General features: G+C 37.1%; 1 protein-coding gene across 2 annotated transcripts in view; it reads left to right on the top strand.

The window, feature by feature from the left end:
* The first annotated feature begins 7,059 nt into the window (after window positions 1-7,059).
* Window positions 7,060-22,833, top strand: part of LOC131160636 (psbP domain-containing protein 2, chloroplastic) — a 71,184-nt gene continuing 55,410 nt past the window's right edge. For both annotated transcript variants that reach the window (XM_058116486.1, XM_058116485.1), the window contains exons 1-3: window positions 7,060-7,404; window positions 7,472-7,681; window positions 7,795-7,950. In XM_058116486.1, the coding sequence (XP_057972469.1) occupies window positions 7,261-7,404; window positions 7,472-7,681; window positions 7,795-7,950 (510 nt within the window). In that variant the 5' untranslated portion in view covers window positions 7,060-7,260. The remainder of the gene's footprint in view (window positions 7,405-7,471; window positions 7,682-7,794; window positions 7,951-22,833) is intronic.

The following is a 22,833-nucleotide window of genomic DNA, read 5'->3' as shown; positions in this document are numbered from 1 at the left end:
CGGATTTGGGGACCGTGACTAATACTTCTTTTATTGAAAAAAAATAAAAAAAAATATTTCACAATATTAGTGGCGAATTTGAAGATTCATCACTATTAGCCCCTTATTTCCCAGGGTTTCTCCCAATCTCTCCCTCATTTCCCTCATTTCCCTAATCTTTTTCCCTCTTCCACTCCTCTTGCCTGTCGCCATTCGCTCCTCCCACCGCCGCCGCTACCAGCTCCTCCAAAGTTTTCTTCTTCTTCTTCTTCTTCTTCTTCTTCTTCTTCTTCTTGATTTTCTTCTGCGAACCAGTGTGTATGTTGTGTGCGTTTGTGTGTGTGTGTGGTTCATCCGTCGTTGTTCGCTCCTCCCACCGCCGCCGCTACCATTGTTGTAAAGCTCCTCAAAGGTTTTTCTTCTTCTTCTTCTTCTTCTTGATCTTCTTCTGCAAACCAATGTGTGTGTTGTGTGCGTTTGTGCGTGTGTGTCTGCATGTGTGACTGTGTGCGTGTGTGTGCATACGTGTGTGGTTATAGAGCACCCAACTCAAGCTAAAGTTTTTTAGACCAATAGCTTCTTGTAATCTGATCTACAAAGCTATATCTAAACTACCTAAGACTTAAAGGAGTGTGTTTGAGATTTTGTGAATGTTAATTAGTTAACTTTTATCAATGGAAGTTGTATTCATGGTAAATTTTTTCACTTGTTCAAAGGTTGTTAAATTAATACCATCTAAATGAATAACTCTGCTAGAATTGGTTTGAAGGTGGATTTGTGGTAGCTTATGACTCAGTGCATTTGAAGACAGTCATCTGTTTGTTGCAAAGTATTGATACTCCAAAGTTATTTACTGATTTGATCAAGGAGTGTGTTGTCATTCTTAATTTTTTTGATTCTAATAAATGGTTCTCCATAGGGTTATTTTAAAGGAGCTAAAGGGTTAAGAAAGGGAAATTTCCTTTCCCCATACTTGTTTGAGATGCTCACGGAGATCCTAAAAGCACTTGAACCAAAATGATATCATTATCTCTAAAAACTACATCATGGACATTAATTTCAAAAGAAAAACTCTTTTTTTTTAAAAGAAATTCTTGAAAAAAATAATAATTTTATTTTGGTTTTTAAAGGAGAAAGTCATAAAACCAACATGATTCAGATAGTTAGCAGACTCTACCAAACACTCCAATGAGTGTACAAATGACGACATTCTATTAAAAACAAACATCTATGCCCATCTAACCCACTTCTTCAAGCTTGGTCAAACACCCAGCCAGAGCCACAACAAAAGCACTTTAAGAAGTAAGATGTGCTAAACTAATAAAACAAGCATCTATGCCCATCTAAACAATTCAAGTGTAGGCAAGGATCCTCTCTGCTAGCTTGGTTCATGAAGGATGAGAGAAACCTTGGTTGAAATTAATAGCTGGGTTAATTCTTTATTGAATTAAGGTAGTAAAAGAGGAGATGGTTTAAGCTCATATAAACTTTGTGTCATTGCACTTCTGGTGCAAGATATTATATGATTCATCTGCTTTAATCTTTGTATAATACAATCCAAAAGATAAAGTTGACAGTTTTTCTAAAATTTGTTTCTTCCCAAAAAACAATAGAAGTAATATAAATGAATTTTTCACTGCCTTCATTTGTAGTTTCAATGTGATATCTATTAATTCTCAAATCTTTAAAGTTTAACAGATTTCTTCTAGATCTGCTAGAATATAAAGTTTCATCAATTTGTAATAAAGTACCATTGGGTAACTTTATATTAGCTCTTTCGGAACCTTCAATCAAATTTGCAGAACCAGATATTGTATTAACATTTGTTGAATATATATATATATATATATATATATATATATATATATATATTCAAGTAATAGAAATATTTCCTATCTCGAAGAATTGTGTGTGTTGTAGCACTATTAATTAAACAAACTTCTTCCAAAGACATCTTAGAAGTGATCAAAGCTTTAAGGCAATTCACACTACAACAAATATTTTAAAAATTCATTACTATAATTGATAATAGTAGAAATTTATTAAAATACAATATTACTTACTATATATCCTAAAATATTACATCATTATTTTCGTTTGGATTTACAAAGAAATCAACAACGTCAAGATAAACAGAATTGGATGGTCTAGCATTTTTGGAACAACATTGTTAGAAAAATTTGTTTCAACCTTTTTAGTCTTTTTGTAGTGACCCGAAAAATAATAATATTTAAATAATAAGAGAGAGAGGAATAGATACAGAAACAGAAGGAGGCCGTAGACTTCGTCGACGACATTGCATTTTGAGGGAAATAAAATTTCAGAAATTTCCAGGGCTTTGTCAATGAAGGTATAAAGGATTTCGTCGACGAACACAAGGCTTTGTCGAAGAGAAAATATCGAGAGATGGTTCGGGCTGCTCTGAACTTCGTCGACGAATACAGGGTCTCGTCGACGAATTTTATGAAGGGCTCGTCGACGAGGTGACGTGTCTCATTGACGAACCTGGCCTTATAAATAGTGGAAACCTAGGATATTTATCATTTTCACCGCGCCTCTCTCTCTCTCCTCTCTCTCTCTCTCTACGTCTCTCTCTCCCTTCACTCTTCGATTTCGGCCCCACTAGTCGTTGGATCAATGATCCGAAGCTACCACGACACTCCTGGCGGAGTTCTCTACAAATCTGTCAGAGCGGATCGTTGGGAAAACAGAGTTGAAATTCATCCCAAATTCAGGGTAAGGTCTTTTAGTCCTCTTTTGGCCTTATGACATTTATAAGAAATGATGTAGGCAGAGAAATACTGATATTATGTTCTAGCGAATATTATTTTCAGGGTGTTTTGTAGGAGGCCCTGCGGGTGTTAGGCTAGTATTCCGTAGGGGCTTTCCAGTAGTCAGGTAAGGGAAATATGCTATGCTAGACATTTCTTAAAATATGATACAGTTTATTTAATTACGAAAATTATGTATCTAGTATGGTGTGGCTTGTGAATATGTATATGGTACGGGGATATGTTTTACGAATTTAGTTTCATGACTTTACGAATTTCAGTATTATGATTATGTGAATTTCAGTACCATGATTTTATGGATTTTAGTACCATGATTATACGGATTTCAGTATCATGATTACACGAATATCAGTATTATGATTATGTAGTTTCAGTGTTATGAATATTCAGTTCTCAGTATTACGACATATGAATTATAGTACAGTTTATACAGCCTTATGGTTATTACGATTATTTCAGAATCATGGTAAATCAGATATATATATATATATATATATTATATGATATCAGACCCTGTTGGACTTACAACTCCAGAGCTCGGTACCGTTGCTACAGATATTATGTTACTTTATGTGTGCAACCACATATTCAGATAATACGTAATAAGGTCGATCACCTAGGCCTTTGAAGAGGTTAGGCTCCCCATCCAGATATGGGTTAAGGTGGGCAGATCGACTGACGGAGTTCAGTGATTTATTCTTGATTGGCCAGCCAAGGTAAATCCAGCCAACGGGCCACACAACCTTGTCATGAGGAGGCAAGTCATGACACACAAATAGCCACAGGGAACAGTTTCAGTTACTGTTACATATGTACGGATTTACAAAAATAGGAACCATACTTATGTACACTAGAAGTACTTTGAATTATAACCATAATATTGTTATGTTAAGCAATAGGGAAAAAGGGGCGGTGTATTTTATTATTTGTACGGTACTTTCGTATTCAGTTAATCATGTTTATATGAAAACATATTTCATGACATATCGTAATTCATTTGCCACACACTAGTAATAGCATATTTCTTCTTACTAAGCATTAACTCATCCCAGTATTGAAACATTTTTCAGGTGATCCAGGTAGGCAAGCAGATCAAGCTCGCAAATAGAAGGGCGTCTGTAGTGCCCTGTCAGCAAAGTGAGTATAGTGGAGGATTTTTGTATTGCCCTAACTAGCTGAGGGTATTTTGGGAAAACAGTGATATGTGTATATTTTGGGGAACACGGTAGTACTCTGGTATTGGTTTTGTATTGTATATAATGGTTTATGGTTATGTTTATTCAGTTTCTGCTTCTCGCTGCTTAGGTTAATGATGTGGTATTAGAGTATGTTAATTGTTACAGTATATATATATATATAAACAGTTAATTAAGCAGGTCATTACACTTTTCCTTTTCTTTTATAGATGCTTGGTATAGATTTACCAAGTGCCTAGGCGTACGACAGGTACGCAACCAATGACCTTTTCCTCCGCATCTGTAACATTTAGTTTCATGTTATCTGGGTCGCTGATTTTGATCATTTACCCGCTTTTGGGGACCATCCCTCTTTTGAGAGGGGGGGGGGGGGTTATCTCTCTTCGGGGGGATTGTAGCCTCATGTTGATGCCAGTGATTATTTAGACCACAACCATGACCATGCCCATGACCATGCTTGCGGCCTCGTCATCGACCACGAGATGTATTTATATTCACTTCAGGGAATGAGGTCGAACTAGTTGGACTAGTTTGGTGATTTTTTATAAAAAACTCATTATTTTACTCTGCGACAAGAAGACATGATATAAGTTCAAAAAATTTAGTAAATTTCCTCATCCTATATTGCTGCTGCAAAAGCAAATTAGTGGGATGGAAAGTAGAAAATTTTTTTTTTAACATGTCTTCACATTAGAAATATTTTCCCCACTTAATTTTAGCTTCGAGCTAATCTTATGTAGGGCTGAGTTATATTCACCAACTATTTTAAAATCTTGCAACCTTAGGTGCAACCATTAATATCGAGCTTTTGGTAAAATTACAGTTTTCTAGTGGTCAAATCTATCCTTTAATTTTTTCCATAAGATAAGTAGGTCTTTAACAGTGAAGTATTCAGTCTTTAATTCTTCATCTAAATGATAACGGAGGTATTCAATCTATCCTTTAAATCTTTCCATAGGATAAGGGGGTCTTTAACAGTGAGGTATTCATTCTTTAATTTTTCATTTAAATGATAACGGAGGAAGATTATAACTTTTACGCAATCCTGCAGGGATGCGGTATTTTCATCTAAAATAGTATCTCCCATGTTCATTGCATTTAGATGAATATTAACATCAAGAATCCATGATAAATAATTATTGCCTTTGATATTAAGGGGGACAAATTCAACTGTACTTATGTTCGATATCTGAATAAATTAACAATAATAAAATAATTTAGAAAATAAAATGTAAAAACTAAAATAAAAATGAGATAATAATATAATAGCCGCCCTTCTGGGGTACTTAAATATGTTTCTTTATGAACATTATTTTATTTTTCTCAATTTGTACTATTCAGAAGTATGATTCAAATTTACAATATTAAATTGAGTAATAACTTAACACTTATTTCAGACGTTAAATATACTATTTCATATGGAGAATAAATGTTTCACCTCTTTAAGAGGTCGAATTTAACATTTATTCGTAAGGTTAAAAATATAGATGAGAATTTTAAATATATTGCCTCTTCAGGAGGACTATCTCTTCGGGAGATTTAGATATGTAAATGAGAAATTTAAATATATTGCCTCTTTAGGAGGATAATCTCTTCAGGAGATATATATACAAAAAATTTAAATATATAGCCTCTTCAGCAGGACTATTATACCATCTTTTGTGGAGATATATATAGGCAGTACATAAATAAAACCGACCATTAATGTGGTATAAACAGAAATAAAACCATCCATTAAAGCGATATATAAAAATATATTAGCTGGTTAGAGTCTCGTCAATTGAATAAGAATTAAATAAATATGTCTAGTGGTTAGAGTCTTGTGCTGATATCGTGTTATAAAAATACAGAAAATATATAAAAAATAAATAGAAACGAGACAAAAATTTTACGTGGTTCGGTTATGCCTACTCCACGGGCGGATGAGATCAAAACTTCTCCATCACCGGAGGAATTACAATAGGATATGAAACCGACCTTGTACAAGATATCTTTATCTCCTCTTTATCCTTTCCTCACTTTATTTCTCCTCTTCTCTTATCTCACTATATGTCTACTTACATTAAAGCATCAAAATGTGTCCCAAATGAGAAGGGAATGTTGCCATTTTATAAGGAATATGGATAGTTAAGCATTTATTAGAGGGGAAAATCAAAGGGGTGGAAGTTGGGGTGACATACACTTTATAAGTATAAAAAAAAAGAAAAAGGTACAAACATATGAGGTAGGTTCACATGAGACATGAATTAGCGTAAATATATAGGGTAGGTTCATAGTTGACATGAGAGATATCTACCTATATTTCATAACATATACATATACATATATATATATATATATATATAAAATTTTTAACGTGCAAATTTTGTTTCATATATAATGCACACATTAGCAACTAATATAATAACCATGTAAAATATAAAGTGAATGCTTCTATTTATTAGTTTTTTTAATTTTGAAATGACATACAGTTGAGCTGCAAATAGACTACTCTGAGATGGAAAGCTTGATACAAAGAGTCATAATCACATAACTCCTAGACCTACCATGTTTGAATGTCATTGACAAATTTAATGACATAGATCAAAATTCAACTTATCCAATTTATTATTAGATGACAATGTCCTTGCAGTTCGGATACATAATCATAACATGCATCAACAATAGTCACTATTAACATCTACAACAATCATTGACAATAAAAAAAAGTAGAAATTTCCGTAAGTTTACTCAACCATTCACTAATCAAAATTTATTTTAGTCATTAAAATAATTAAAGTGAACATTAACTTCATTTCCTTTGTCATGTAATTTCATTTTAATCGATTAGAAACTTATATTAAATTTAAATTACGCATTGGGAGAGTCAATTTCTAAGACCTTTACAAATAAAATATTGTTGTCTATTGTGCATTGGTGCCATTTGGGGGATAACCCATTACTTTATACACTTAAATATTTACCTTAATAGCATATATTAATTAAGATGGGTTAAGGATATTGTACTGTTTTAAATGAAAATAACATCAAACCATATGATTAAGTAGACGGATAACGACCCCGGGGCGTTGGCTCGGGTGGCAAGGGCGACCCAGCTGAGCCTGTGACCCAGGTTAGCTGCTCGGGATCGATTCCTGCTGCCTTGAGCAAATCCTGATTTACCTCCCTACAGGGTCTTGGGGTGAGTTCTGTGGAGCGTGGGATTAGTCTCCGCTGTGATGCATCCTGGAATAATTTGGTAGATACCGTCCGGGGACACCCGGACGACATCCAAAAAAAAAAGTAGACGGATAATGGAAATGCAGAAATGGTATATAGAGTCCCGGATATCGGCAGATAATTGGCCAGCCTTCTTCCTGATCAACAATGGCGGTGTTGAACTTTTGCTTGGGACCTGCAAACGCAACTCTCCTCGTCCTAAACAGGAGACCCTTCTGGTATGACAGCAAGAGACTCATCTCCATTTCAACCACAATGACCCCTGCTGCTGCTGCTCTTCTGCAGGGGCACTCGCGAGATCAAGCCGACGCTGTTCGCAGAAAGCAACTCGTGGCATGTTCAACCAAGAGAAGCCTCAGCTTCTCGATTGTTGCTTTGATGTTGTGTCCTTCTCGCCGGATTAGCGATAGAGCCATTGCCGAAGAGCTGGAGCTTGAAATGTACACAGATTCCAAGGAGGGTTTCTCTCTTCTCCGACCTTCTTCCTATATTAAGGTCTCTCCCTCTCTCGCTGCGAACGTTTGTGAGCTTATGAATCCATAATGAACAAATTGAGGTAGTGTTTCGAGTTTGACGGTGAACGGATGTAATTTGCTTTGGTTGCTCAGGTGGATAAAGCAGGGGCAGCTGTTTTGTTTGAAGAGGTGAATAGGAGTAGTAACAGCATTGGGGTTGTGGTTAGCCCGGTTCGTCTCACGAGCCTCAAGGAATTTGGGAGTCCTCAGTTTGTGGCGGAGAAGCTTATCCAGGCCGAAAAGCGCAAGGTAAGATTTTGTCTCTGGTATATTTGGTGACCAATGCTGTTTAATTCAATATGCACTGCATGCCATTGAGTGAATTCTGGGCTATTTCTGCCACATTTCCATTGAGAAACCACAAATTAGTATATGCAGAAGGAGAAAGAAAATTCAGACCAGAAAAAAAGAGAGAGAAAAATAAAACAATTGTATTGAGAAGGGAAGAGATTTTATGTTTACAATTGGTTGGATTATGAACTTTAATAAACTAGTTGCATATAAAGTGGAATGATTGAGTTTCTGAACTACTCAATCTGTTTAGTACTCATACCCCTTCAGGATCAATGCCGAATAGGAGGGAATGGACCTTTTTCCTTGTTAGTTGTTAGATGCCTAGTTGTAAGAATCTTGGAAGCTTTCCTGATTCCCACCAAGAAAATTTTTGTAGTTGCACGAGGCATTATGTTTAGTTTGTGACGCATGTAGTTTGTAATTTGGCTGGCAGGTTACGAGGTTGTAATCTGGGATATGTGATCATGATCTGCAATTGTCTAATCTCTCTTAGTGAGGAGGAAAGAAAATAATTCAGAATTTATTGGGTTTGTCCAAGCTTTTAGGAACTGAGGTGTTGGTTAGTGAAAGGAACTCCTTAATCCATCTCAATAAATTATGAAAGGTCATTCTTATCATGATTTAAGATAATTTATGGTTGGAGTATTGTAATTTGTTGTTGATGGGATCATATGAATATGTGGTAGTTCTTGTAAAGGCAACAAAAAAAATTAGAGACTTTCAAGGAATTTTTCAATTGAAATATTGGCATGATTAATCTGTCTCAATAAATTATGAAAGACCATTCTTATCACGATTTAAGAAAGTTTATAGTTGAAGTGTTGTGACATGCTGTTGTATATGAGTATGTGGTAGTTCTTATATAAACAAACAAAGTTGTTTAAATATTCGAGAGTTTTTTCAAGTTGATACATGATCAAGGGTGTTGTTGAAGGAGTTACAACTTACAAGTTACAACTAGCATGTCAGCACAATAAACGTTGCTATTAGAGGTTATTTATGTATTATAATATTATTAGTATTAAGAATGAACATATTCGCGGTAAGTTAGGTCTAGCTCCTATAGAAGATAAGATAAGGGAGGGATGACTCAGATGGTATGGACACTTGCAATGTAGGCCACATAGTGCACCTGTGAGGAAGAGTGATTTAGTTACTGTGGGGGGCAGTAGAAGGGGTAGGGGTAGACCTAAAATAATTTGGGAGGAGATAGTGAGTAAGGATTTAATATCCTTGAATCTATCAAAAGAAATGGTCCATGATCGCATAAATTGGCGGAAAAGGATTCATATAGCCGACCCCACTTAGTGGGACTAAGGCTTGGTTTTGTTGTTGTTGTTGTACTATTAAGTGTGTTAGTATGTTAATTAGTGAGAGTTAGTAAGGGTATTATTGTCATTAGAATGGATTTAATTTGTATTATAAATAGAGGTAGAGACCTACCTTCAAGTTAGGTCATTCATTTTAATTAAAATCTCAACATGGTGTCAGAGCGTGATCCATTGTACTCAGCCATTGCTGGAAAAACCATTCCTGCTGCTGCCCTTCTCGGATCCACCTCCGCCCCTCATTATTTCACAAAACCAACCATATAACCAAACGTAGAACCCTCTGAATCCTAACCCCACATAACCCCATCATCTGAAAAGGTCCCATGTGCCGCCACGCGCCGGCCAAATGCTGGAAGTGCCTACCCCACGCGCTGGCACATGAGTTTCCGACCACCTTTTTCCTTTTTTCCTTTGCCATGTTCTGATTCCTTCTCTAGACAATATTATCAAGCTGCTGGGCATGTTTTTTGCTCAAATATCCAACCTTTTTTGACCATGCACTTGCGGTACTCCGTTTATTTTTGTTCAGGGTTTGTGAAGGCTTCTTTGTGAGTTTCTTGGAGCAGTGGCAGTGTTCATATCTCTAGCTGTGTGAGGTTGTAGCAGTGCTATATCAGTCGGTGAATCGTTCACCTTGTTTGTGGTTGTGTTGGTGCTTCACATAGTTTGTGATTGTGCCAATTAGTTTTGATTGTTCTTCTTGTTTGACATTGGTGTGGTTGCAAGTTTGTGAGTGTTGGGATGGAGTCTATGAATCCGAAGAATCTGTTTCCTACTGCGCTGCCACAGATAACGACTCAAAAGTTGGATGGAAAGAACTATGTTCAATGGTCTAAAGCTGTTCGGGTTTATTTAGTAGGATTAGGAAAATCTGACGACTTGCTCCAATATAATCCTTTTGATAAAAAGAGAAAAGAAGTGTGGGTTCAAGAAGATGCCTTGATTGTTTTCCTTTTATGGAATTTGATGGAGCCATAGATTGCATGGATGTGTGTGCATCTAGATACGTGCAAGGAGATTTGGGATTATGTCAAGCTTCTATACTCTAGTAACATTACACGTATGTATGATTTATCCCAGGAGTACTTTTAGTTACAAGTTACAACCAGGAGATAGGAGTATTGCAGATTATTTTGGAGAGATGAAGCATATTCATGAGGAGCTTAACTTCGTGCAACCTATAATTGTCAACGTGTGTTAGATGCAGAAGCAGAGGGAGCAGATGATAGTCCTTCTTGTTCAAGCGGGCTCGAGACCCATGTTTGAGGTAGTTCGGTCCCAGATACTTAGTAGTCTTGAGCTGCCATCATTTGCTGATGTTTATTATCGTGTCCTTCATGTTTCCTTTAGTATGCATTCTCCTGCTTTTGCATCTGGCTTTAAGAGGACAACCTTTGCTACACAGGGTGATTCTAGTTCTTTACCAAATAACTGCAAAAGTTATCGAGGTGATTCAAGTGGTCATGGTGGTAGAGATGGACAAGGTAGGGGTGCTCCTCACAAGTGCACTCATTGTGGACGAAGTAATCATACTATTGAATGGTGTTGGGATCTTCATAGTAGACCTTCACGTGTTGCCAATGTAGCCACTACCGGTTTCACACCTTTGGGGGCAACCAATGCAGCCACCACCGAGTCCTCACATTTGGGATCGTTAAAATACAGTTTGGATATAGAAGTATCTAGATCTCGTATGGGAACTGTTTAGTCATAGAGGAAGTATATTCTTGATTTGTTGGAAAACTTGGATGAAACTGGATTGTTGAGATCTAAATCGATTGATACACCCATGGATCTTAACAATAAGTTAGTGTCGAATATGGGTGAGTTGCTACCTAATTCTGGACAATATCGGAGACTTGTTGGAAAGTTGAATTATCTCACAGTCAATTGGACGGGTATATCTTTGGCAACAAGTGTTGTGAGTTAATTTCTAGATTCTTCAAGACAGTTCATTGGAGCGCATAACTTGCATCTTGAGATATCTCAAAGGTGCACCTAGGAGAAGTCTTTTATATCGTGATCAGGGTCACACTTATATCCATGGATATACAGATGCAGATTGGGCTGGGTCGCCTTCTGACCGGAGATCCACAACTAGGTACTGTACTTTGGTTGGTGGTAACTTGGTTTCTTGGAAGAGTAAGAAACAAACTGTAGTGGTTAGGTCAAGTGTTGAATTAGAATATAGAGCTGTGGCTCAAGCTGCTTGCGAACTTGTTTGGTCGAAGAACATGTTGGAATAATTAGGTTTTTCGTATTCTTAGCCTATGAAGTTGATGTGTGACAATCAAGCTGCTCTAAATATTGTCTCCAACCCGGTCTTTCATGGGCGAACGAAGCACATTGAAGTTGATTGCCACTTTGTTTGAGAGAAACTTGTGCAGAAGCTCATTACTACCACTTATGTGAAGTTTGATATGCAACTTGTTGATTTGTTTACCAAAGTATTGGGGGGGTGCTTGTGTTAAATTTATTTGTAACAAGCTAGGAGCATATGACATTTATGCTCCAGCCATATGCTCCTAGCTTGAGGGGGAGTGTTAGAGGTTACTTATGTCTTTTAGTATTGTTAAGATTTGATTAGAATAAATGACCTAACTTGAAGATAGGTCTCTTCCTCTATTTATAATATCAATAAAATACATTCTAATGACAATAATACCTTTACTAACTCTCACTAATTAACATACTAACACACTCAATAATAATAATACTAAAAGACATATATAACCTCTAACACTCCCCCTCAAGTTGGAGCATAAATGTCATAAGCTCCTAGCTTGTTACAAATGAATTTAACACAAGCACCCCCCAATGCTTTGGTAAACAAATCATCAGTTGCTTGTCTGACTTCACACAAGCGATTGTAATAAGCTTCTACACAAGCTTCCCCCGAACAAAGTGGCAATTAACTTCAATGTGCTTCTCCCGCTCATGAAAGACTAGGTTGGAGGCAATATGAAGAGTAGCTTGATTATCACACATCAACTTCATAGGCTGAGAATGCGAAAAACCCAATTCTTCCAACATGTTCTTCAACCAGACAAGTTCATAAGCAGTGTGAGCCATAGCTCTATATTCTGATTTAGCACTTGACATTGCGACCATAGTTTGTTTCTTATTCTTCCAAGAAACCAAATTACCACCAACCAAGATATAGTACCCAGTGGTGGATCTTTGATTGGAAGGCAATCCAACCCAATCTAGAAAATGAGTCACAACACTTGTTGCAAAAGATATATTCAACTTAGTAACTGTGAGAAAATTCAACTTTCCAACAAGTCTTCGGTATTGCCTAGGATTAGGTAGCAAATCATCCATATTCAGCATTAACTTGCTGTTAGGATCCATGGCTATATCAGCCGGTTTAGATCCCAACAAGCCAGTTTCATCCAACAGATCAAGCACATACTTCCTCTGTGGCACAATAGTTCTGCTACGAGATCTAGATACTTCTATACCCAAAAAGTATTTCAACGGTTCCAAATCTTTGGTCTGAAACTTAGTTTGTAGGAAAAGTTTGAGGCTTTGAATGCCTTTATCACCATCATTTGTAATAACAATATCGTCCACATAAACAACAAGAAGGATCCCACCAAATAAAGTATGATGATAAAACACGAAATGATCCACAACACACTGTCGAAGACGAAACTCAAGTACTACAACACTGAAACGATTAAACCATGCTTTGGGAGATTGTTTTAAACCATATAAGGCCTTTTTGAGCTACCACACTAAGCTTGGCTCCCCCTGAGCAACAAACCTAGGTGGTTGCTCCATATAAACCTTCTCCTCAAGGTCACTATGCAAGAAGACATTTTTCACATCAAGCTGATGCAGAGGCCAGTGACAAGTAGTAGCCAAGGAGATGAATAAATGTACTGATGTAAGTTTGGCAAATGGAGAAAAAGTATTAGAATAGTCTAGACTATACAGTTGAGTGTATCTATTAGCAACAAGATGGGCCTTTAGACAAGCCACATAATCATTAGGGTCAACTTTTACAGTGTAAACCCAACGACAACCAACCACAGACTTTTCAGGAAGAAGAGGTACCAAGTCCTAAGTACCATTGTCATGTAAAGCATTCATCTCTTCAACCGTAACATCCCTCCACCTTGAATGGGCTAAGGCTTCCAAAATAGGTTCAGGAAGGGTAGTAGATGATAGAGCAATGACAAAAAAATAATATGAGGGTGATAAGGAGTCATAAGAAACATAGTTGGAAATGGGGTGTTGAGTACATGTGCTGATGTAGGACAAGAAGCTAGACCTTGGGAAGATCCTTGTTGGAGAATCATTAAGAAGAGTAGGGTTAAGGAATTGTGGATTAAATTTGTAGTTTATTATGTGTGTTTAATATTAATTAGTATACGATTATGTGTATTTGGGGGTTGTTTGTAATATTTGTGTAAAGTAGGGGTATATTTGTATGTAATGTAGTTTTAGGGGTTTGACTGTAATTTCATGTGAAGAGGCTTTCTTATAAATTGTGGGTGAAAACCATGTCCTAGGCAGTTGTTGATGAATTTGAATTGAATTGAACGTGAGTTCCCCCCGTATCTTCTTTTCCTCCCTTCCCCTTCCTTCCCCTCTTTTAATTTCTCCATGGCTGCAGAACCTTGATGCTGCCCCTGCATCATTTGGTATCAGAGACCAACCACGATCTCCATTCTTCCATTTCAGTCCACCCATTCTCTCTCTCTTCTCCTCTTCTCTTTCTCTTCTTCCTTCTCTTCTTCTTCTTTCTTCTCAGTTTCTGATCTCCTGTTCTGTCCATAATTCCCTGCTGCCCAGCAACTGTCTGCCCTCTTCTTCTTTTTCTGTTGCTCTTCTCCTTCTCTTCTTCTTCTTTCCTTCTCTTCTTGTTCTCTGGTATCCTTCTTCTTCTTCCATTAGCTCCATTAATCTCTCCTTCTCTGTTACTCTCTCATCTCTTAGTTTCTATTCTGAAATTTCAGCTAAAAAAAAAAAAAACGAAAAGCAGTTCTGCAGTTTCAGAACTTTTCAGAAAATTCCAGTTGTGTCCCCTTTTCTTCAAACACCACCTTCCAGCCACCATCCTGCAACACCATCCATGCCACCAAAAACAGAACCCCCGATACTCATCCTCTCAAAATTTCATTGCCGTCCGACCACCGGAGGACCCCCATGCGCTGGCCAAACTTCTCCAGCTGCCAACACCTTCAAAATCCACCATTTTTGAAGTTCTTTTGACATACAGCCACCACCACTGTATTTCCCACCCCCTGATCTAACCTCACCTGAAAAGGCATCACTGGAGCACCATTGCCAGTGGCCCACGTGCCCCACGCGTCGGCAACTAACTATGAGTGAGAGTGTTTGCCAGCATATCCTGTTTCCAGTCTCACGAGAAATTGCCCAGCCACGATATTTTGGATTTTCTATGCGATATTTTGAGCTGCAAGAAGATATTTTGATTGTGGACATAATATATTGCAAACATATGCGATAATTTTTGGCACGGAACCCTAGAAATTGTCACTCCAGCACTAAAAATCAGGTTTTGTTGCTGTAATTTGTGAGTTTTCTTTATGAATTTGTTTCATTTCAGCAGGATAATCAATATCAAGGTGAATTAAGTATATTTCTTCAAAATTCGGAGTTAAGTTTATAGGTTTGCATGATTAGTTTGAGAACTGAAGGTAAATTGTGTTAAAGGGCTGTTGGTGATATGTAGCTGCAGCATATCACATAAATTGAGCAATATGGCGACAAATTATTGGACAAAGGAATGCCATTATCATTACTTTGGGCACAATTTCAAGCTTTTCAACACCTTTCTCAAATGTGGAGAAAAGGTTTGTAAAATCATCATTGATGGGAGATGTCCAATGAATGTGGTTTCCTTAAATGGAGTCATTCGTATGCAACTTTATCTGGAACCCCATCCAAAGCCTTATGACATATCTTGGGATGATAACACTACCTTACATGTTTAAGAAAGATGTTTGGTTCCTATCCAAATGGGTGCTTACTTTGATAATGTTGGTGCGATATCATACCTATGAAGATCGGCCATGTAATCCTTGGTTCTTCTTGGTTGGATGATTCGGTGCGACTCAAGGGCTCAAGAGTACATATGTCTTCCTTTGTAATGGGAAGAAAATCGTTTTGAAGTCTGCTCTACCAATTAACCAAGACAAATAATTTGAGATTATTTATCATGTCGAAGTTACTCAACTTAATGACACTACAACAAAGGCAACAGATGTGTTTGAAGACATCCAAAGTCTTTTAAACATTCCTATTGTAGAGTTCGCCATCCTTGATGAGTTTATTGATGCTAATTCTCAAGTCAAGTCTATGGTGCTGCCAATGGAGCATGGTTTCTTGTATTATTCAGCCGCTGGCTTTTGAAGAATCCAAGTTTGCTTCTCCCTTTTGATCCTCCAACATTTCAAAATTCGAGGCTGAATTAATGATGCAGGGGCTGCATCATGGTTCTGTAGCCATGGAGAAATTAGAAGAGAGGAAGGAAGGGGAAGGGAGGAGAGAGGAGATACTAGGGGGGAACTCACGTTCAATTCAATTGAAATTCATCAACAACTGCCTACAACATGGCTTTCACACACCATTCATAAAAAAGCCTCTTTACTTGAAATTACACCTAAACCCCTAAAACTACATTACATACAAAGATAGCCCTACTTTACACAAATATTACAAACAACCCCCCAATACACATAATCCTGTACTAGTTAATACTAAACACACGTAATAAACTACTAACTTAACCCCACAATTACTTAACCCTACTCTTCTTAATTATTCTCCAGGAAGGGTCTTCCCAAGGTCTTGCTTCTTGTCCTACATCATGTGTGTTTACCTTCCGAACCGCAATAGGAGTATCAACATCATGGGAAGTATTATCATTAAATGAGGAAACCAAAGGCGAGGTGGTAGAAGCTAGAGGGGACCCTCTTCCTTAGAGCTGCTTATGAATACACTTGCAAATTAGGATGATTGTTTCAATTGTATTGAATCCCTTCATTGTGAGGGTTCTTCTCAATATATAGCAACGTTTGAGCTAATTACATGGCAGTTACAAGACAGCTAATGGCAGTTACATGGTAGCAGCTAATTACATGGCAGTTACATGGCTGCAGCTAATTACATGGAAGTTACATGGCTGCAGCTAATTACATGGCAGTTACAGCCCAAGAATCATGCCATAAATAGATAGGTTAATTATAGGCTCATTATGGCTTGATATAATTTGACTGACATCCCCCTCAAATTGATGCGGGTCGATAAAGAAGCGTTAATTTGCCCACAAGAAACTGATGGTGTTGACGAGTCATGGCTTTTGTAAAGATGCCAGCAATCTGGAGGTTAGTGGAAATGTGAGGAAGAGAAATGACGAGTGTCTAGTGCTTCCTGAATAGAGTCACAATCCACCTTAATATGTTTTGTGCGCTCATGATAAACAAGATTAGCAGCAATCTGAATAGCATTAGTGTTATCAGCATGGAGAGGAGTGGGATCAGGCTGAGAGAAACCTAGCTCAGCAAGAAGCCCACGAAGCCAACTAATCTCAGAACGAGCAGCAAACATTGCACGGTATTCAGATTCAGTTGAAGATTTCGAAACACGAGCCTGCTTTTTACTCTTCCAAGAAATCAAAGAATCTCCAAGGAAAAGGAACCGCCCTATGACATAACGGCGAGTATCAGGACAACCGGCCCAATCAGCATCACTATAAGCTACGAGACGAAGAGGAGAGCAAGCAGGAAAGAACAATCGTCGGCTAGGGGACCCCTGAAGATATTGAATGATACGACGAACTACAGCTAATTGTAAATGGCATGGAATCTACATAAACTGGCTAACTCGTTGGACAGCAAAGGAAATATTAGGCCGAGTAATAGTCAAATAGTTCAAGCTACCCACTAGCTGGCGATACACAGTAGGATCAGAAAGGAGATCACCCTCCTCACAACGATACTTTGTGTTAACTTCTGGAGGAGTATCCACAAAAGAAGTATCCTGAAGATCAGCCAAAGTAATTTAATCTTGTGTATACTTATGTTGATTTGGGAAGATGCCCGAAGGAGCAGTGTGAACTTCCAATCCCAAGTAGTACGTAAGAGGACCAAGATCCTTCATATGAAAAGAGGCATGAAGATGTTGCTAGAGATGATCAATCAGAGCAAAATCGGTCCCGATGATAACAATATCATCAACATAAACTAGAAGAAGAACAATACCAACTGCTGTCTTGCAAAGGAACAAAGAAGAGTCATATTGGTTTTGCTGAAAGGAAAACTGAAGCAAGGTAGTTCAAAACTTGTCAAACCATGCTCGGGGAGCCTGTTTCAGCCGATAGAGAGATCGCTTCAACTTACATACATTTGAAGAAGAGGAGGAGGAAAAACTTGGTGGGAGGGCCATATAAATTTCCTCTTTTAGGTCACCATGAAGAAATGCGTTTTTGACGTCCATTTGATGAAGTGGCCAGCCTTGTGAAGCAGCGCAATAGAAATAACCGTACGCACTGTAGTCATCTTAGCTACCGGAGTAAAAGTCTCCTCATAGTCCACCCCATACTTTTGCTTGTTCCCAAGTGCAACCAACTGTGCCCTATACTGGTCCAAAGTTCCATAAGAGCGGAGCTTGATCGAGTAAACCCATTTACAACCGATGGCCTTAATATTAGACAGGCAAGGAACCACGTTCCATGTAAGATTATCTTGGAGAGCCCTAAGTTCCTCATCCATCGCTTTCCGCCAACATTCATGTTTAACAGCCTCAAAAAAACATGTAGGAATGGGAATAGAAGTTAAAGTAGCATTAAAAACATACCGATCAGGAGGGTGTGATACTCGTGCAGAGCGTCGACGACCAGGTGCAGGAGCCATGTCAGGCTCAGGAGCACCAGACAGCGTTGGATAAGATGCGGCGGAAGAGTCAAGCTCGAGAGAGGGCAAAGTCGGTAGACATCGAGTATACACAATTCTAGGCTTGAACCGTTGAGGAAGCGGAGGCAATTCATCATAACACGGATGAACACTAAGCTCAGGCAAGGGCTCAACATGGGTAGAAAAGTAAAATATTGATTTTCAAAGAAAACAACATTACGAGAAGTACGAAATTTGTTAGAACCAGGATCATAGCAAACATAGCCTTTGTGAGAAATACTATAACCCATAAAGACACATTCAACGAACTGAGTAGAAAGTTTGTGACGTTCATGAGAAGGTAAATGAACAAAACAAACGCATCCAAAAGCATGCAAATTAAGATAGCTAGGATGCTGATGATGCAAACAAAAATAAGGAGAATCAAAATTCAAGACCTGAGAGGGCAGTCTATTAATTAAGTGAACTGCAGTAGATAATGCCTCAACCCAAAATTTAGAAGGAACAAAAGACTCAAGCAATAAGGTGCGAACAATGTCAATAGATGTTGATTCTTACGTTAAGCCACCTCATTTTGCTGTGGGGTATTACGACAGGAGCGTTGAGACACAATGCCTTTGTGGTGTAAGAAATCATGAAACTCGTGGGACATGTATTCCCCACCAGAATCAAATTGCGAAATCTTAATTCCTGTAGAAAGTTGGATTTCAATATATGCTACAAAGATTTGAAAAATAGACAAGACCTCATATTTGGACCAAAGAAAATAGACCCAAGTATATCGACTGAAATCATGAATGAATGTCACAAAAAATTTGTATCGAGCATGAGTAATTACAGGAGAAATACCCCAAACATCACTATGCACAATATCAAAGCATTTTGCAGCACGACTACCATGCATGGTTTTAAATAACGGCCGTTACGTAGCGTAACGGCCGATACGTAACGTAAATCAAGGGCTCCGAAACTGATCCGGGCCGATAATGCGGTTCGGAAAAAATTCACAGCCGTAACGGTCCGTAACGGCCGTTACCCCTACGTTACACTCCGTAACAGTCCGTTACGGACCGTTACATACCGACAACTTGCAGAATCTGCTTTCTGCTGCTCAGCGTTCCTTTCCCCCTTTCCCGAGTCCCAAGCACCCATCTACCATTCAATCTACCTAAATCTAACATTCAAAGAACAAAAATACTTACTTGCAGTTTTGTTGGCCGAGCCGCTGAAGCTATAAGAAGGCTTCACGCCTTCACTCCTTCGAAGCCTGAGTTGATCTACTCATCTTTGCAGCCTTCGTTTCCTGAATCCTGAACCTAACAAAGTTCTTCGAAGCTTGAGAGTGGCCGAAGGCAGCTTCATCTGCCACCGCCAGTCGTCGCACTCGCCGCCACCAGCCAGCCCTCTACCAGTCGTCGGCGTCGTCGCACTTGTAGCCACCAGCCAGCCCTCCGCCAGTCATCGCACGAAGCTTCGAGGCTTCGAGGCTCCTCCATCCTCCGAGTCGCCTCCCCTCTCTCGGTCTCACTCAGAGTCTCAGACTCTCTGCCCTCTGCTCATCTCGCGTATGAGATAAGCTTTATTTCAGTAACACTCAACACCCACAACCACATCTTAAACATTTTATTATGTTTTTTTTTTTTAATTATAATTTATTGTAAGTAATGTTTGTTAAATTGAATTAAAAAAAAAGAGTAATTTAATAGCGTTAAAAGCTTTAAAATTTCAGATTCATTTAATATGCAAATTGGTTCCTAAATAATTTAAGCATGTCATATTCTGTTTTGATTAACATACTTTTATTCATTCTTTACGTATTCTTTCTTTCCTTTTGGTTTCATTGCATATAAAATATATATTATTTTAAAATAAATGACTATGACATGGCATTCCAAAAATATGGAGTGGACAATTTCTCATGTTCTATTTCTATGCTATTTTATATTTGTGAGTAAAACAACATTTTGCATAATTATTTCCCCTAACAGCATTTTTTTTGTTGTAAATTATTATATTCATATACAATATCAATTTCATTTATATGGTATCGCATTAACATTTTTTGAAAGCTGACACCGTTAGAAATAGACTAATAGTATTATGGTATCGCATTAACATGTTTAGTACAAAAAATACTCTTTTCTAGTCTTATGCCTTGCCTATAGATGTAGCTCTTGTTTTTTTTTTCTTTTCAAAGATCAGAAATCTCCCACATCTTAAACTTTTTATTATGTTTTTTTTTTAATTATAATTTGTTGTAAATTATGTTTGTTAAATTGAATTAAAAAAAGAGTAATTTAATAGAGTAAAAAATCAAAAAACAGTAATAATTATGTAAAATAAAATTTTCTTAATTTATAAATATTTAATTGTCTTATATTTTTTGAAAGGTAATTAGGAAAATTTAGTTTCATCACATATTTCCTATTTATAAATATTTTTTAAGTTTTAAAACATCATTTTGACCTTAAATTTAAAATTAGGTAAAATAAATTGTTACATAATCTATTTTTTGTTTTTCAGTTATCAAATAAAGTAAAAATTGATAACTTAATAAAAAACATTTTAACCTAATAGTTAATATATTAATAATTCAGATTTTTGCTAATTACTAGTTTACTACTGGAATTTGTAGAAAATTTTTATTTTAATCCATAAATTGAGAAAATGCTTAAAAAATTAAATAGAAAATTTGTACTGTATGGATCTCTATTAGTGATGCTGTGATGTATATAAAAGTAGAACAAGTTTTTTCCACCTTTAAAATTACAATGTTAATTTCTTATAGTTATAAATAAAAATAAAATCAAGTTAAAAAAATAATGAAAATACCTTTTTAAAGATAAAGGAATATATTTTTTTGTAATAGAATATCTAATATTTTATAATTTTGCTTATTTAAATATCAAAATAAATTAAAGATTACTTATTATTTTTAATCAAATATTATATTTTATTTTTACGTAATAAGTATTTAAAATTAGAATGACTATTTAGTACTTATTATTTAATATTTACTAAATTACTAATTATAATATTATTCCTGTCATTTTTAGAAAGGTTGTAACTTTATATTTTCTCTATATTTTGTGTAGAGATCATCAAATTAAGTCTATCAATATGTCACGTGATAGAGGAAATGAGAACTTACCTAGTGAGGATATTGGATGGCATTTTGGTACTGCGGTGGACGGTAATAGACATGTTATTATGTGTAAGTTATGTGGGAAGATAATTAAAGGGGGCATTACACGCTTGAAACAACACTTGGCACATAAAAAAGGTCAAGTAGCTGGATGCTCAAATGTGACCACACAAGTCAGAGAACAAATGATGAAACATCTACAACAGTATGCTGAGAAGAAAATAGATAAACAAAAAAGGCAAGAAGAAGCAGAAGCCCAAATTAGAGGAGATTTTGAGAATTTGAGCGATGACGAAGACTTGGAAGAAGAAAGTATGAGATTTGCTCGACAAGAAAGCATACGATTACAGCAACAATGGGAAGAGAGACAAAGATTTCGAGCAAGAACATCTAGAGGGGGTAATATTTATGAAGAGGGAGGTGGCTTTGGCAGTGGTGCTACCAGTGGTTTCAATAGAGCAGGAGCTCGATCTTATAGTGGTCGAGAAGCTGGAGGTAGTGGACGACAATGGATCAATCCTGATGCCCCTAAAGCTAGACTAAAGGCAATGGATCCTATTTTAGAAAGAAGTAAGAGTGCGAAACAACCAAAAATCAACACAAAGTTACTGAAAGGTTTAAGAAGTAAATTAGGAAAAGCAGTTGGAAAATTCCTAATTTATAATCGGATTCCAGCGAATGTAGCTGACTCTCCATTTATGTAGCCTATGCTTGATATTGCTGCAGAGGTTGGAAAGGGGGTGAAGGGTCCATCACCCTATGAGATATCTGAAATTTATTTGGAGCAAGAGTATCAAGAAATGAAAAATTATATAGCTTCTTTTGCTGGAATTTGGAAGGAGAGAGGTGTAACCCTTATGTGTGATGGTTGGTCAGGACCAACTAGAAAACACATTATAAACTTTTTAGTTTATTGCGATAGAGGCACCGTGTTTCATAAGTCAGTTGATGCCTCTGATGTACCAAGCAGAACAGCTGAATATTATTTCAGGTAATTTTCTAATTTTAATTGTATATGCAAATAGTATTATGAACATGCATGTTTTTAATTAAATAGTAATAATTATTGAATCTATAATTTCTTTTCAGATTAATGGACGAGGTGGTTGAAGAAATTGGAGAGGATAATGTTGTCCAAGTAGTGACTGATAATGAAGCTGCAATGAAGGCAGGATGAAAATTATTAATGCAGAAGAGGCCCTATCTCTATTGGACAGCATGTGCAGCTCATTGCATAGACCTTATTCTTGAAGATATTGGTAAGAAAAGTAACGTGAAGAAGGTCTTAGAAGATGCAAGAACAATAACCTCGTTTATTTACAACCACACATGGACAGTGAATTTTATGAAGAAATTCACAAATAATAGAGAGTTACTTCGCCCTGCCATCACTCGATTTGCCACAAATTTCATTGCTTTGGAGACTATTGTCAGGCATAAACAAGCACTAAGGGAAATGTTTACATCTGATGCT

The sequence above is a fragment of the Malania oleifera genome, chromosome 7 (genome assembly GCF_029873635.1).
Source record: "Malania oleifera isolate guangnan ecotype guangnan chromosome 7, ASM2987363v1, whole genome shotgun sequence".
In the NCBI taxonomy this organism is placed as follows: Eukaryota; Viridiplantae; Streptophyta; class Magnoliopsida; order Santalales; family Ximeniaceae; genus Malania; species Malania oleifera.
Note: the sequence above shows the minus strand (reverse complement) of the source record. Positions and strands in the feature narration are given on the sequence as shown.